The sequence below is a fragment of the Trichechus manatus genome, unplaced genomic scaffold, assembly GCF_000243295.1.
Source record: "Trichechus manatus latirostris isolate Lorelei unplaced genomic scaffold, TriManLat1.0 scaffold00001, whole genome shotgun sequence".
Classification (NCBI taxonomy): domain Eukaryota; kingdom Metazoa; phylum Chordata; class Mammalia; order Sirenia; family Trichechidae; genus Trichechus; species Trichechus manatus.
The window spans coordinates 2135604-2150645 of NW_004443937.1; the positions used below are offsets into that span (position 1 = coordinate 2135604).

Here is a 15042-nt window from a genome sequence, read left to right on the forward strand (position 1 = left end):
AATATAGTATTTATAACAGCGACACTGTTACTAAAAAAATCACTTTCTAAATTATGAAAGGGCCAACCTCCTAAATGGCACTTCGCCTTCCCGAATGCTGCAATGGATGGGGGAGCGTTTATGGGGCCATTTGTAGGCTCTGGGAGGATAGGACACCAGATCTGCAAGACATTTCTAGAATCTGTGGACAAATGGGAGAAGGAGTGTGTACTGGCTGAGGGCGGTACCTGCTCTGTCCAGTTTCTGTAAATCACTCCTTGTTTTCTCACTTTTGATGTGGTCTGTACTCACCTTAAAAAGTCTGTCTAGGAAGACAGAAAAATACATTAAGGTCCATGCATCTAGTGGATACGCGGTCAAAACCAAGCCAAACCCGTTGCTGCTGAGCTGATTTTGACTCAGCGTGACTCCATATGTTACAGAGTTAAACTGCTCCGTAGGGTTTTCTTGGCTGTAATCTTTATGGAAGGAGATTATCAGGCTTTTCTTCGGTGGTGACGTTAGGTGGGTTCAAACTGCCAACCTTTACATTAGTAGTCAATTGTAAACCACTTGTGCCACCCAGGGATTTTGGATGCACGGCAAGACTGTAAGAAGTCAATGCCCAGACCCCACTAGAAGCACCCAAACGTAAAGAACACCTACATTCTGCAGATGAAGGAGAAAATTAACAAGACGAAGCAGATGGCTGCCATCAATGCAATGATAAACCATTCTAGCGAAGATGTCGGCTCATCATTTCCTGAAGAAATAAAAGGGAAAGAAATCAGAGCTAAAATTAGCATCAGAGGAGAGAAATAACTAGGCTCAGGGAATCAGAAGTCTTGAGATTGAGTCCAGGTGCTGGGTGACCTGGGCAAATAGCTTAGCCTTCCTGAGGTTTCTCACCTGTAAAATGGGCACAGCATCCATTTCACAAAGTTGACATGGGTGAAAGGAAATAATGGCATGAAGTCACTCTTAACCTACAGCATTATTTATTCAATCAATCAGCACATATCCATAGAGTACACTCTATGAACTGTGCTACCTGGATCTGGAGCTTACCAGCTTTTGGTGAGTAGTTTTCAGATGGAAAAGCCAGAAAAATGTAAGCCAACTTAGTAGCCTAGTTACATTACAACCAAAATATTTTACAAAGTGGGAAATATATCAATTGAATCTTTAGAAAAAGTAGAGAATGGGATAATACTCATAGTGAACAGTAAAGGCCCCAGACTTTTCCATAAGTGCTTTACAATCTTAATTAACCTCAAAATACCCCTTACCATTATTACCATTTCACAGGAAGTAGAAGAAATTTGCCATGAAGTCAGTACCAAACCCCATTGCCAGTGAGTGGATTCCAACTCATATGTTGCACCGACCTTATTCTCTAGTTAAATTCACTTCTAGTCAGCCCTCAAGGGATAGATTCTCCTTAGGGCTTTGACGATGTTTGTGTGTGTGTGTGTGTGTGTGTGTCTGTCTGTCTGTCTGTGTGTGTCTGTGTCTGTGTGTGTCTGTGTCTGTGTGTGTCTGTGTCTGTGTGTGTCTGTGTGTGTGTACACATACTGGGAATGTATTTAAGAAAAATCCAAGGTCTTTTACCAAGTGGTGTTTAAACAGGTAACGTCCTTGCTAAACTGCCCAATTTATCTCTGGAGAATAATTCACAGCCTGAGTTATCTCCTAATATAAGTTTCCTTTCTCTGGGAAAGGCTACTCATTCACTCATTGATTTATTCAGTCGTACATTTAGCAAATATGTATTGGGCTTCTGCTATGCATTTGGCACTGTATGAGTTGCTGGCATCCAGTGGTTATTAGAGCACAGTGGGCCCTCCCCTCATACAGTTTAGAGTCTACCAGGGAAGAATGACACTAAGCAAATTACGACCCGAATAATGACTTCATCACAGCTGTGCTAAGTACTTGGTTCTGTTCACATGACACTGCGCCTGGAGAAAAAGGCCCCAATCCTCCACGTGCCATTACTTGTTTCTTCTATAAAATGAGACATGCATATAAGTGGAATTTTCAAGTCCTTGTAAGTATCCTATGACTTCCAGAAACCCCAAAATACTTAAAGGCAAAAGTGTTCAAGGTATCAGGAGGGAGGCATGTCTTTAGGATTTAATGCTAGTGACTCCACTTTGCCTTGATCGCTTGCTTTTTTGTCCCCTGAAGACTCTTACTCCAGGTTTATTTTCTGCCTCCCAAAAGCTTTAATCTCTACTTCTTCATCTCTTCCTTTCTGCTTTCAAATATTCAGAGTCCTTTATCATGAATAAGCCATTACTTTGACATCTCTCCCAACTATCATCAAATGCCCCTTACTTTATTTCCCAGTCTAATCTCTTTTTTTAATTTTTTAATTTTTTCCCATACAAAATTTATATGTACATTGTTATGTGACTCTAATTGCTCTCCGCATACTGTGACAGCACACTCCTCCCTTCCACCCCGACTCCCCATGTCCATTCAGCCAGCTCCTAACCCTCTCCGCCTTCCCATCTCAGCTCCAGACAGAAGCTGCCTCTTTAGTCTCTTGTATCTACTTGAGCTAAGAGACTCCTCACGAGTATCACTCCATGTCCCACAGTCCAGTCCAATCCCTGTCTGAAGAGTTGACCTCAGAAATTGTTTTAGTTCTGGGATGATAGAGAATCCGGGGGCCATGCTTTCCGGGGTTCCTCTGGTCTCAGACCATCAAGTCTGATCTTCTCACTAGAATTAGAGTTCTGCACCCCACCTTTCTGCTGCTCCATCAGGGACTCTCTGTTGTGTTCCCTGTCAGGGCGGTCATTGGTGGTAGCCCGGTACCATCTAGTTCTTCTGGTCTCAGACTGATGAAGTCTCTGGTTTATGTGGCCCTTTCTGTCTCTTGTATTTCCCAGTCTAATTTCTTGACTAAGGGATTTGGGCTGCTTCATTTCCCCAGCTCTGTAACTGTTCTTTCAGTTACTGATGGCTTCTTTTCAGCCAAATCCACAGGACTCTTGGTTTCTTTTCCCAACTTTGTATTTCCTGGCGTCTCTCCTGAATGTCAGACTATTGACAGTTGCACCCACTTTGAACCCAATCCTTTAGCACTTTTACCCAAATATTCCTCTTCTTCAACAGCACTTCCTCTCCCTATTTTATCTTCAATTGACCCTTCCAGCACAGCCTTGTCCCTTTGGTATTTTCCATTGCAGCCTCTTCTTTGAACTTTGGAAAGGGTGTTTATATAGCTTCATCTTTCAATTCCATGACTTTCTCTTCCAGATCTGCATTCCCAGGACTTCTCTGACACCACTGATCCAAGCCTAGATTTTAAACAGCCCATAGGTGAAGCCCACTAGAATGTTTCTCAAAGATAGCAACATTCAAACCAAACCCATGCTCTCCATCACGTCAAAACTACTTCTCTCGTCAACTTTTTCAGTCCTCCCTCTTCCAAGCCCCTAAACTTAACATTGAAGTCACCTTGATTCAGCCCCACCGCCTTTACTTATCCCTCAGCTTACATCGTTACTGTATGTTGTTGTTGTTAGTTGCTGCAGAGTCGGCTCCAACTCATGGCGATATTATGTACAACAGAAATAAATGCTGCCTGGTCCTGCACCATCTTCATGACCATTGGTATGTTCAAGTCCATTGTTGTGGCTATTGTACAGTGCCTTCCAACCTAGCGGGCTCATCTTCCAGCACTATTCTGATAATATTCTATTGTGATCCATAAGATTTTCATTGGCTAATTTTCGTAAGTAGATCACCAGGCCTTTCTTCTTAGTCTGTCTTAGTCTGGAAGACCCATTGACAACCGTCTGTCATGGGTGAGCCTGCTGGTATTTGAAATACCAGTGGCATAGCTTGCAACATCACAGCAACATGCAAGCCACCACAGTATGGTGGCATTACTATATAGCCAGTCATATATGCAAGATAGGCACGCTTTTGTCTCATGCATTCATCCTTGCCTCATCTGAAAGCCTGGGTTCTAGTCCCAGCTTGCTGTGAAAGTGAACTTTCTGGGCCTCAATTTCCTGATTTGTAAAAAATGCATGAGTTGAAATATGTGATCCTTAAGATCCCTCCCTGGCCAGCACCTTTTCTAGTACCACTTTTCTAGTATCACTCTCTCTAGTATCACCAGCTCATGTAGACACACCTATAGCAAAACTGATTTTAGAAAAGTAGTGCATTTTCACTGCTGAAAGCTTAAAAGTTATAGTAAAGCATAAAAAAAGAAGGAAATAAAAATAATCAATAACGAAGTGACTAATCATTTATTTTCTATGCATACTTTTATATTCACCTACTTGAGTGCTCACAGGTGCCATACACTATACAAAGTGCTTAAGGATACATTATCAACTTAATTCTCACAGCAGTGCTTCAAGGTGGGCACCATTATCCCCATTTTAAGATGGGGAGCACAGAAGAGCGGAATAAGTCCAGCAAAGACGCAGAGTTAGTAAACACTGGGGTTCAAGCCCAGGACTGGGTGACCTGTCCATCCTCTTAGCCATTATGTAGGTGTCTCATTCTACTCTTCACTATCTCCAAACCTTAGAGGAGTTATGGATTAAATTGTGTCCCCCCAAAAGATAAGTATTCAAACCCTAACCCCTGGCACCTGTGAATGTGACCTTATTTGGAAACAGGGTCATTACAGATGTAATTAGTTAAATTAAGATGAGGTCATTAACCCAAAACCACCAAACCCATTGTCCATTAGTCAATGGGGCAGAGTAGAATTGCCCCACAGGGTGTCCGAGGAGCAGCTGGTGGATTCCAACTGCTGACCTTTTGGTTAGCAGCGGAGCTCTTAACCACTGTGCCACCAGGGCTCTGAGGTCATTATGTGGACCCTAATCTCTTTATGACTTGTGTCCTTATAAGAGGAGGAGAAGAGACACAGAGGGAAGATGGCCATGTGAAGACAGAGGCAGGGATTGGAGTTATGCTGCCACAAGCCAAGGAATGCCTGGGGCTACCAGAATCTGGAAGAGACAAGGAATGATCTTCTCCTAGAGCCTTTGGAGAGGACATGGCCCTGATGACACCCTCAACTCAGACTCTTAGCCTCCAGAGTGCGAGAGAATACATTTCTGTTGTTGGAAGCCAGACAGTTGTACTTGGTTTGGGCAGCCCTAGGAAACGAATACCTGAGGGCACATGCACATGCAGTCTCTTCATTTAGCATGTTCTAAGTGCATTTTGGTCTTTGAGAACTCTTCCTGAGCACCATCTTCTTGGCTGGACACTACATTGTAGGGAAGGCCTGTTTTGTTTTTCCTGTCACCATTGCTGGGCATTGCTAAGGTTGTGGGCATCATCTCTAATTGAAGGAGGCTACTTTCAGTGGTAGAATTCTCTTAGTCCATGCTGGATACCCAGGTTTGATTCCCGGTCAATGCATGTCATGCATAGTCACCACCAATCTGTCGGTGGAAGCTTGAGTGTTGCTAAGATGCTGAACAAGTTTAGTGGAGCTTCTAAACTAAGACAGACTAAGAAGAAAGGGCTGGTGATCTACCTCTGAAAGCAGGTTTAATGTACTCGCTTCCAAGTGGGAATTACTTGTGGATTATCTGCTGTTAAGATATTAATGCAAAAAAAAATTGAGAGTCAGTTGTATGAATGAGTGCATTAAAGTATCTAGTCCAGTTTCACTGAAGGTAGAAAAGGGGAATCAGTCCGACCCACAGTATACACCCTTCATGTAAAATTAGAATTTCAGTACTGTCCAAGTTTCAAAACCCTATGGATCACAGTGATCTGATCCCATTGTACATGGGGTCGCCATGAGTCACAACTCAACGGCAGCTAAAAACAACAGCAACACTTTGCAAACTATCATTCCTCCTGAGGTCCCCGAGCCTCTAGGGGAGATCGAACAACTTTATCAAGAACCTATGACAACAATATTTCTAAAAATCTGAATTTTGAGCTGTATGTATATTATTTTTACAAACAGGCATTAGCCATATTTCACAAATTAATGGGTCACACAGCCTGAGATACACAGGCCTTTTATTTTCCCAAATGCTGTAGACACTCAGTGGTGGCCCTAGGATTAATATTTAGTTCTCTGGATTGTAACCGAGTACCCCTGTTAAACCCTGTTTTTACTGCAGTCACTCATAGCTAACATAAAGAGTAACTGGAAGTAATTAATGCCATCAGATCAAATATCTTCTTTATTTCCCATCTGATTTCTTGAGTATGGGACTCAGCTTGCTCCACTTTCCCCATCTCAGAAACTGACCATTCCATTCTCTTAGCCGTTATCCAAGACTCCTCATAAATACATTTAGAAATCTATATTCATATCTTAGAATATGAATTCATCAAGGGGTATGTCAGCAGAAAATAAATTAACCTGTTTACAACTATGTTAAACAGACAGGTAGAGTTTGAATCCTGCAAAAATATTAAATGGTATCTTAAATATTATCAAGGTCACACATTTGGTCACATTTGTGTCTCAAATTGTGCAATTCCCTGTAGCCTGATGTGCCCAGCCCTGATAAAAGTACCGTTTACTTCTGAACATGATTACAAAAATCTTTTCGGTTAAACCACTCTCTGGTTATTTACTTCAGCTCTCACTTTGATAAGCGAAGATTCTCTCTGAATTAGCAGAAATATAGGGGCAACTGATTTTATTTCATTCAATCAAAAAAAGTTATTGATGCATGGAAGATACTATGTGGGAAGCAAAGTCACGGTCCCTGCCTTGAGGGAGCTGGCAGATTAGTCGTTTCTCCTGGCCTGGCTTCTCCAGTTACCCAACCCTAGGGCAACTCCCTGCCAGCCAACTGAGAACAAATCTAACCCCTCAGAGAACAGAACCAAGGCCAGCTTTACTGCAAAGAAAATATAAATTTGAAGATAAATTTAGTGCAAAGAAAAGTTTTCACATACATACCACCAAGTGGAAATTACTTATGGATTACCTAATGTTAACATATTAATGCAAAAAAAAATTGACAGTTTCATAAATAAGTGAATTAAAGTAAGCATCTAATCTGGTTTCACTGAAATACAACAGGGGAATAGGTTCCACCCACAGTATCCATCTTTTGGGTTAAAATTAGAAAGAATTTCAATACTGCAAAATTTGGGAGGCCCCTGAATGCATCACTAATTGGCATTTGCCACTAATTCTGGCATCTCCAGTCTTGGAGATTTCTTAACAGCAACTATTTCCAGGTAACTTGAATCTTTTCTCTGACTCAAAGAGAATACCTTTCCTGTTATTAAAATGAAAACCACTGATGTTTCTTTTCAAGAAATCGATGAACACCACTATTTGGTTATGCAAAGATGAGTTTCAGAAACAGGAAGTCACAGAGCTTGTCCTTCTAAGGAGAAGCCTTCAGGACTCTTTCACTTCATATCTAGATGCTCTTCAGATGTTGCCAAGTTCAAGCATTTGGGGAGCTCAGCTGTTTGGCTTCAGATGACCTTGGTTTTTCACGGTTCTTGATATCTCAACCATTTGACCTTGCATATAAGCCAACTGATGAATACTCTGTTATTGTCCTATGACCTGGGAGTGTATACGGGTGGGGCATGGAGTGAGGGTTGGGATTCAGACAACAGAGAAGGCAGAGAGACCCCAAGCACTGAACCCGGCTGTGCCTCTGGCCATCTCGGGAGCTTGGTTAAATCACTTCCCTCTTGGTGCTACAGGCTTTCTTATTTTAGAATTCTATGATCTATGTGGAGCCCTGTGGCACAGTGGTTAAGAGCGTGGCTGCTAACCAAAAGGTCAGCAGTTTGGATCCACCAGCTGCTCCTTGGAAACCCTATGGGGTAGTTCTACTCTGTCCTATAGGGTCGCTGTGAGTCGGAATCGACTCCATGGCAACGGGTTATGATCTATGTAGTCCAGACTAATAACACAAAGGAGATAAATTTGATCTGGAGTCTTGCTCCACCTTAAATTGTCCATATAGATGTGAACTTTCAGTGTTTCCATATTGATTCTAAATCTGGTTTCAGACCCAGTCATAGGTTTTGATGGAAAATAGCTAATTAGTAAATTGCAAGAATCTCTGGGTGGCACAGACAATTAAAAGCTCAACTACTAGCCAAAAGGTTGGTGGATAGAACCCACCCAGAGACGCCTGGGAAGACAGGCCTGGTGATCTGCTTCTGAAAGGTCACAGTCTTGAAAACTCTGTGGCACACAGTTCTACTCTGCACACATGGGGTCACCATGAGTTGGAATTGACTCAACTGATGGCAACTAGCAACAACAAGAAGAAGTAAATTGTAACCAAGCTGCTCTGCTCTGTGTGTTTGAAACCAGAGGTGCTGGGAGAGAATCCAGTGGCATCCACAGAGCTGGGAATTGACAGGAGGTCAAAGCATTAGTCCTGCGTCTTGCCTCTTGGTGGAGGGTGAGGCTGTGGTGTCACTCAGGGAAGGGGCATTCAAGCCAGGTCACAGGTTGGCAGTGGGAGTGAGCAAGAGTCAAGAAACAAACTTTGTGGGTGGGTGAGCTTTCCAAGGCAGGTGGCCAGTGGACTATGGGTTTTACTGAGGGCAGGTGCAGCCTCAGTGGGCAAAGCGTAGTATAGTCCAGAGCCCACAGCAAAATGCACAAAAAAAAGTATGGAGAGGAAGTGGAGAGCATGTGTGTATGTGAGTGTGTATGTACATACGTGAGCATGTATATGGGTGTGTTCACTACTAACTGTATGGATTGCTACTGCACTGTTTGTCTGCATTACCGCCCCCCTGCACCCCCGCCCCTAGTAGGACTAAACTTGACAAAGTTGAAGCGGGAACTCCTCTTTGCAGTTTTCCTACTCTCTGCAGGCTGTCCCACACAGCACCAAGGGCTGTGTGCCTTCTGGGGCTGCCAAGCAACCCAGAACTTTCTTCCCTACAAGGGGCTGTTGGGCCTGCTGCTTATCAACTGAAAGCCGACTACAGAAGGCGCGGTCATTACATAGAAGTAAGTAACAGGTGCCAAGAGATTGTGGTGTGGTTAACAGCAGGGATTTTGGAGCCAGACTGATTGCCAGTTAATCCTGGCCCTGCCGCGCACTACCCAGCTGACCTTGAGCAGGGTCTCCTCTCTGTGCTTCAGTTTCCTGCTCTATCAATGGTGATAATGATTGAATGAGTTAAGACATGTAAAATGCTTAGCACAATGCTGGTACATAGCAGACACTCAATAAATATTAGTGATTATGATTATAACACATTGTGTCAGAACTAAGGCATCAAGGTGATTTCCCTATATCATTAAAGCAAAACCAAGATGCTAGTGCTGACAATAATAAACTCAGGTCAGGAGAAAAAAAAAAAAAAAACCCACCAAATATTCCAGGAGCTAGGGAACAGGAGGAGGCATAAGACATGGAGGGTCCTAACTTTCAAGCGATCTATGTTGAAATAGACAGTGTAGCCTAATCAGTAAAGTATGTCTGCCTTGAGCATTTTGCTCTCTCAAAGATTTATCTCTGTGGGATCAAATTGACAACAGCATCTCGAAACGTTAGATGAGAAGCTTAGGGGGCAGCAACTTTAATGGTGGTAGAATAATTTGGAATAAGATAGTGAGAACGGTTACACAACTTGAAGGATGAAAACAATTTCACTGAATTGTAAACGTAGGATGCGTTGACACATTATGTCCTTTGTTGGGTATATTTTCACAAAAAAAAATTAAACAAAAAATGAACATTAAGAACAACTCAGAAAGGAACTCTTAGAGAAAGGCAACCTAAAGAGGGGAGAAAAATGTCCCGTGACTTGGTCTGGATGGAGGCAGACCAGGTCATGGGCTGGCAGTGAGTCCCCCTTCCACAGCTTCCAGCCCCCACTGCCTGAGTCACGGTCATTCTCCTGCCTCAGTCAGCCTGAAGCAATGACCCACACCAATAGAGCATCACAGATGAGCACAGGCCTGGAGCCAGTTCTGCGGGCTAGGTTCCAGGTCCAGGTGCACCATTTACTAGCTGTGTGACCTGGGGCAGTTTCCTTAACCTCTCTGCATCTGTTTTCTCATCTGTATAATTAGGGAAATCATGAGCGAGAATACACAAGATAATGTAGGTGAACGTGCCTAGCATAGTGCCTGGCCCAGTAAGAGTCTTCTTTCCTCTAAGTAGTTGTCCCATCTGGCAGACCTATTGTGAGGCAGAATTCATGCATGGAAGGGCGGTGTAGGCAGCAATAGATGCTGTTGTTAGTTGTCATCGAGTCAATTCTGACTCATGGCGTCCCCATGTGTAAGGAGTAGAAATGCTCCATAGGGTTTTCAAGGCTGTGAAGTTTTGGAAGCAGATTGCCAGGCCTGTCTTCCAAGGTGCTTCTGGGTGGGTTCTAACTGCCAACCTTTTGGCTAGTAATCAAGCACTTAACTGTTTGTGCCATCCAACCACCTAGGCAGCAATAGAGAGTGGGCCATTGCTGAACCCACAGTGGGAATTCTATGCTCCTAACACTGGGGGCATAATCTGAAAATTCCCTGCCACCCTTCCTTCAGGCCAGTGAGACAACCACTGGCTCTAGGAAACTGATGGTAAGGAGAGTCCTGCCCTCCTGCTGGGAGGAGATGGTGGGGTTGCCCGGTGTGGCCTTACCAGCCTTGAAGTCACAGGAGCCTGGGTAAAGGAAGGAGTTTGACCAAATCAACTGCTGTGTTCTCCAGCCTGAAATCCCCCGTTTGAAAGAAAAATACAGAATCACCACAAGGTATGTTAGTCTCAGGTGAGACTGAGTGGGTTTTTTCATCTTGTTATTGGGTTCATTGTTTTTACCTTTCAATAAAATTTTGCCACCGTACTGACCCAGAGGATGCTATCCCTAACCTCATGAAAGCATTAGAATTTGCAAAATTCTTTTTGAAGGCCTACAGAAACCTCCACCACCCATCTGTCAGTTTGTTATACTGTAGTAGTTTGCATATTTCTGTGATGCTGGAAGCTATGCCACCAGTATTTCAAATACCAGCAGGGTCACCCATGGTGGACAGGTTTCAGCAAAGCTTCCAGATTAAGTCAGACTAGGTAGAGAAAGGCCTGCCAATCTGCTTAAGAAAATTATCCAACGAAAACCCTACAGATCACAGCAGAATTCCAATACAGTGCTGGAATATGAGCCACCTAGGTTAGAAGGCACTCAGAATACCCAGTGGCTGCAACAATGGACTTGAGCATACCAATGATCGTGAAGACGGCACAGGACTGCGCAACGTTTTGTTCTGTTGTACATGGGTTTGCCATGAGTGAGAGCCAACTTGGCGACAACTAACAATAAGAGAAACCTAATGTGGGCCCTTCCACCATGTTTCCTTTTCATCTTCCCCATTCCTGGTGCTCTCCCTATTCTACCACAGCATGAGAAGGTAAGAAGAAAGAGCATAGAAGCAGGAGTCAGAGGGAGGAGGGATGGAGCTATAGGGGCTTGGGTGAGAAACAGAACAACCGGTAAAGTCAAGGAGATGTATCAGATGACTGCAAAGGTGGTTCCACCCCCTGCAGCTTTTGATTCTGGGTGCCAGGGGTAAATGTGCAGGGTTTCTTCACAAATCAGCCCGTGAATGCCAAAGCAAAGGAAAAAAGCACAGGAGGGCCCTGTGGTGGCTTTACTTCCACCTCAGCTACTATCTAAATTCTTACATGCACACCCTGATTTTCTGCATTGGCCTATTTGCATGAAGCCCTTACAGACTCTAGGATGTGTCACATAGCTATAAGAAAATCCGCCGGCTCAAACCATAACAGAAAAGTAAAGGTTGGAGTTTCCTGGTGAGTAACACGTGGTGTTGAAGGAAGGCAGCCCCACCCCAGTCAGAGCCATCCGTCTTAGTCATCTAGTGCTGCTATAACAGAAATACCACAAGTGGATAGTTTTAATGAAGAGAAGTTTATTTCCTCACAGTAAAGTAGGCTAGAAGTCTAAAATCAAGGTGTCAGCTCCAGGGGAAGGCTTTCTCTCTCTCTCAGCCTTCTCATCATTATTCCCCTGGACTAGGAGCTTCTCTGCGCAGGGACCCCCAGGTCTAAACGACGCGCTCTGCTCCTGGCACTGCTTTCTTGGTGGTATGAGGTCCCAATTCTCTGCTTGCTTGCCTTTCCTTTTATCTCTTGAGAGAGAAAGGGTGGTGCAGGCCACACCCCAGGGAAACTCCCTTTACATTGGATCAGGGATGTGACCTGGGTAAAGGTGGTATTACAATCCCACCCTAATCCTCTTTAACATAAAATTACAATCACAAAATGGAGGTCAACCACACAATTCTGGGAATCATGGCCCAGCCAAATTGATACACATATTTTTTGGGGGACATAATTCAAACCATGACACCATCCTAAAATTTGGTGAATGTTGCTCTACTCCCCTGGGGCAAGTGCTCTTACAGACCCCAAGCCTAAAACAATCTTTCTGAAACATACATTTTAAATGGTACCTAGAACCATCATCACACAGATCCCAGCCTTCAGATAATGCCCTCAGTGAGGTCAGGTCAAAACCCAATTGTTCATCTGAGGGACAATTCCTGGGACTGTGGGTAAGGTCCGTCACCAACAATGACGCAAGCCGGACATAGGCACTAGATAGATCTACGTGGCACGTGATTTTCCATGGAGAAAGACATAGCCATAGGAAAATTCATTTTCAGAATTGCTTATTTCACATACAGCATGTGAGCTTAATGGAGGAGAGAGAAGAAGAGAAGATGAGGAACTTCAGAAAACAAAAATCTTCTCTAAGACCAGGCATCAGGGAACAAAAGGTTTTGGTAAACAGGAGACAGCAAAGGTAACGGAGGAACAGAAGAATCAGGAAGTTAAGAAAGCTGAAAAAGGAGAAAGACATGTCAGAAGTGGGAAGTTGGCTCTTCAGATAAGACAGAGAAGCCAGCTGAGGAAGGGCAGTTGATAACCAGTACTGATAAAACAAAACTGCTACTTCCATTTAAAAACATAAAACAAAACGATTCCATGCTCTGGGAATACTAGGGAAGGAGAGCCCCAGCACCAGTTTAGGTCTGGCAAATTGTGTTCACTTGCTTGCTGCCTCCTCCTAACTGCCATCCCCAGTGCTACCTGGCTGTCCAGGGACTGGGCCACCTGGAACTGGGCAGTACCCCTGTTCCCCTCCACCAGTAGCCATCAAGTTGCCCCTGACTCAAGTCGACCCCATGTGTGTCAGAGTAGAAATGTGCTCCATAGGCTTTTCAATGGCTTATTTTTTGGAAGTAGATTGCCAGGCATTTTTTTCCAAGGCACCTCTAAAAAGACTCCAACCTTTTAGTTAGCAGCTGAGTGTGTTAACCATTTGCACCACCAAGGGACTCCTCTTGTTCCCACCAGCCTCCCTTAACTCATCAATCAAAACTTATTCATCCTGTAGCTCCTTCTTTATTAAATAATCATAGGCCATAATGGGTTAGTTAGTTAATTGACTCCATTCTAGTTCACTAATTGGCTCATAATGTCACCTATTTGGGAAAATTATACCTTAATAGCACATCTTGGCCATTTGGCATTGACTAAGCCATTTACTATCTCTGGGCCTTTATTTCCTTAGGTTAAAATACAGGGGTTGGTTGGACTTAATAATATCTAAGAAAGGGGTGGTATTTGAGTTGAGCCTCAGGGTAAAAACAGAAGACGAGGGCTCCCGGTTGCCATTTACAAGACAAGGTAAGAGAGGAGGAGGGGTGTCTAAAGGAAATGAATGTAGCAGCAGAATTGCCTGATAGACTGCAAGCTGAGCATATTATTGCTACCCCCATCAAGGGGTAAGGAAGAGCCATGCCAGACGCCCCAGAGGAGCCTGGATTTCCTATTATGTTTATTAATCATCTTGATGAAAATGGAAAGTCTGCATTGATTAAATTCACTAATGATTCTAAACTGAGCAGGAGAGTAAATTCCAGAAACGATGGATTTATAAGGTGAGTGGTAATATTAATCAGCTCATCTTCATGAAAAGGGTGGCAGTAAATGAAATGGGGTTTGCCATAGATAATGGCAATGAGGTACACCTGGGGGGAAACTCTAATGAGCTCAGGCCCAAACTAGGAAGCTGTTATTTAGGAAATAATAATGGTAAGAGAGCTCTAAAGTGGAGAGTGAATGACAAATTAAAAACAAGCTCAAAATACACTCTTATTATGGATCACAATTTCACTCTCAGCACTTTTGTGGTGGGGTAAGGCAGTGTAAAAAACATGAATGGCGGAACTGGAAGAAAGGCATCACTCACATTTTATAGGTGAAACTGAGACCCAGAGAGGTCAGGTGTGACTGACTAGGTCAGGGGTAGCCAAAGCCTGGCACACTATCACCACTATATCCCCTGCACCAGTGGCAGATGTTGCTGATAAATTTTTCTGACAACCCAAGTTTAGCCTGAGAGTCCTTCTCAGCACAGCTGTCTGAGCAGTCTTCAATTATTCAGCTTATGAAATACTATATTTTGTCATTTCTAATTTAGGTCATCCCCCACCCATCTGTCATTCATTGTGGCGTGTGTGTCACTATGAAATTGGTAGCTATGCCATCGGTATTTCAAATACCAGCAGGGGCATCCATGGTGGATCGGTGGAAGCGGAACATACAGACTAAGACAGGTTAGAAAGAAAGGCCTGGTGATCTACTTCCAAAAATTAGCCAATTAAAACCCTATAGAGCAAACAGAATATTGTCTGATACAGACATATCAAAAGGGAAGACCATTTGCTAAAATACGATATCATGTTTGGTAAAGTAGAAGGTCAACAAAATGGAAGAAAGCCTCAATGAGATGGATTGACACAACAGTCACTACAGTGGACTCAGACATACCAGTAATCATGAGGATGGCATAGGACTAGGCAACATTTCGTTCTGCTATACTTCAAAACTCAAGCACTCATAAGCAGAAATGAATCCTTAGCTGAGAATCTGGCCTTAGTTTCCAAGCTCCGCCATGTTGGTCTGAGGCACCTTGGACCAGCATTAAAAAATCTTGGAGACTGTATATTTGGTAGGATTTAGAAATACCAATAATTTGTTGCCAACAAGACTTGTGCCTTTGGGGATTAACAGGAAGTGT

The 15042-nt window shown here is 43.5% G+C and overlaps 1 protein-coding gene across 4 annotated transcripts in view; it reads right to left on the reverse strand.

Moving 5' to 3' along the window:
* The window catches only part of IL5RA (interleukin 5 receptor subunit alpha), a 48305-nt gene that overhangs the window by 10089 nt on the left and 23174 nt on the right, over nucleotides 1-15042 (reverse strand). For all 4 annotated transcript variants that reach the window (XR_002824778.1, XM_023735458.1, XM_004368277.2 and 1 more), the window contains one exon: nucleotides 646-742. Coding sequence is in view for 3 of the 4 variants with exons in the window: in XM_023735458.1 (XP_023591226.1) it covers nucleotides 646-742 (97 nt within the window). In the remaining variant the exon portion in view is untranslated. The remainder of the gene's footprint in view (nucleotides 1-645; nucleotides 743-15042) is intronic.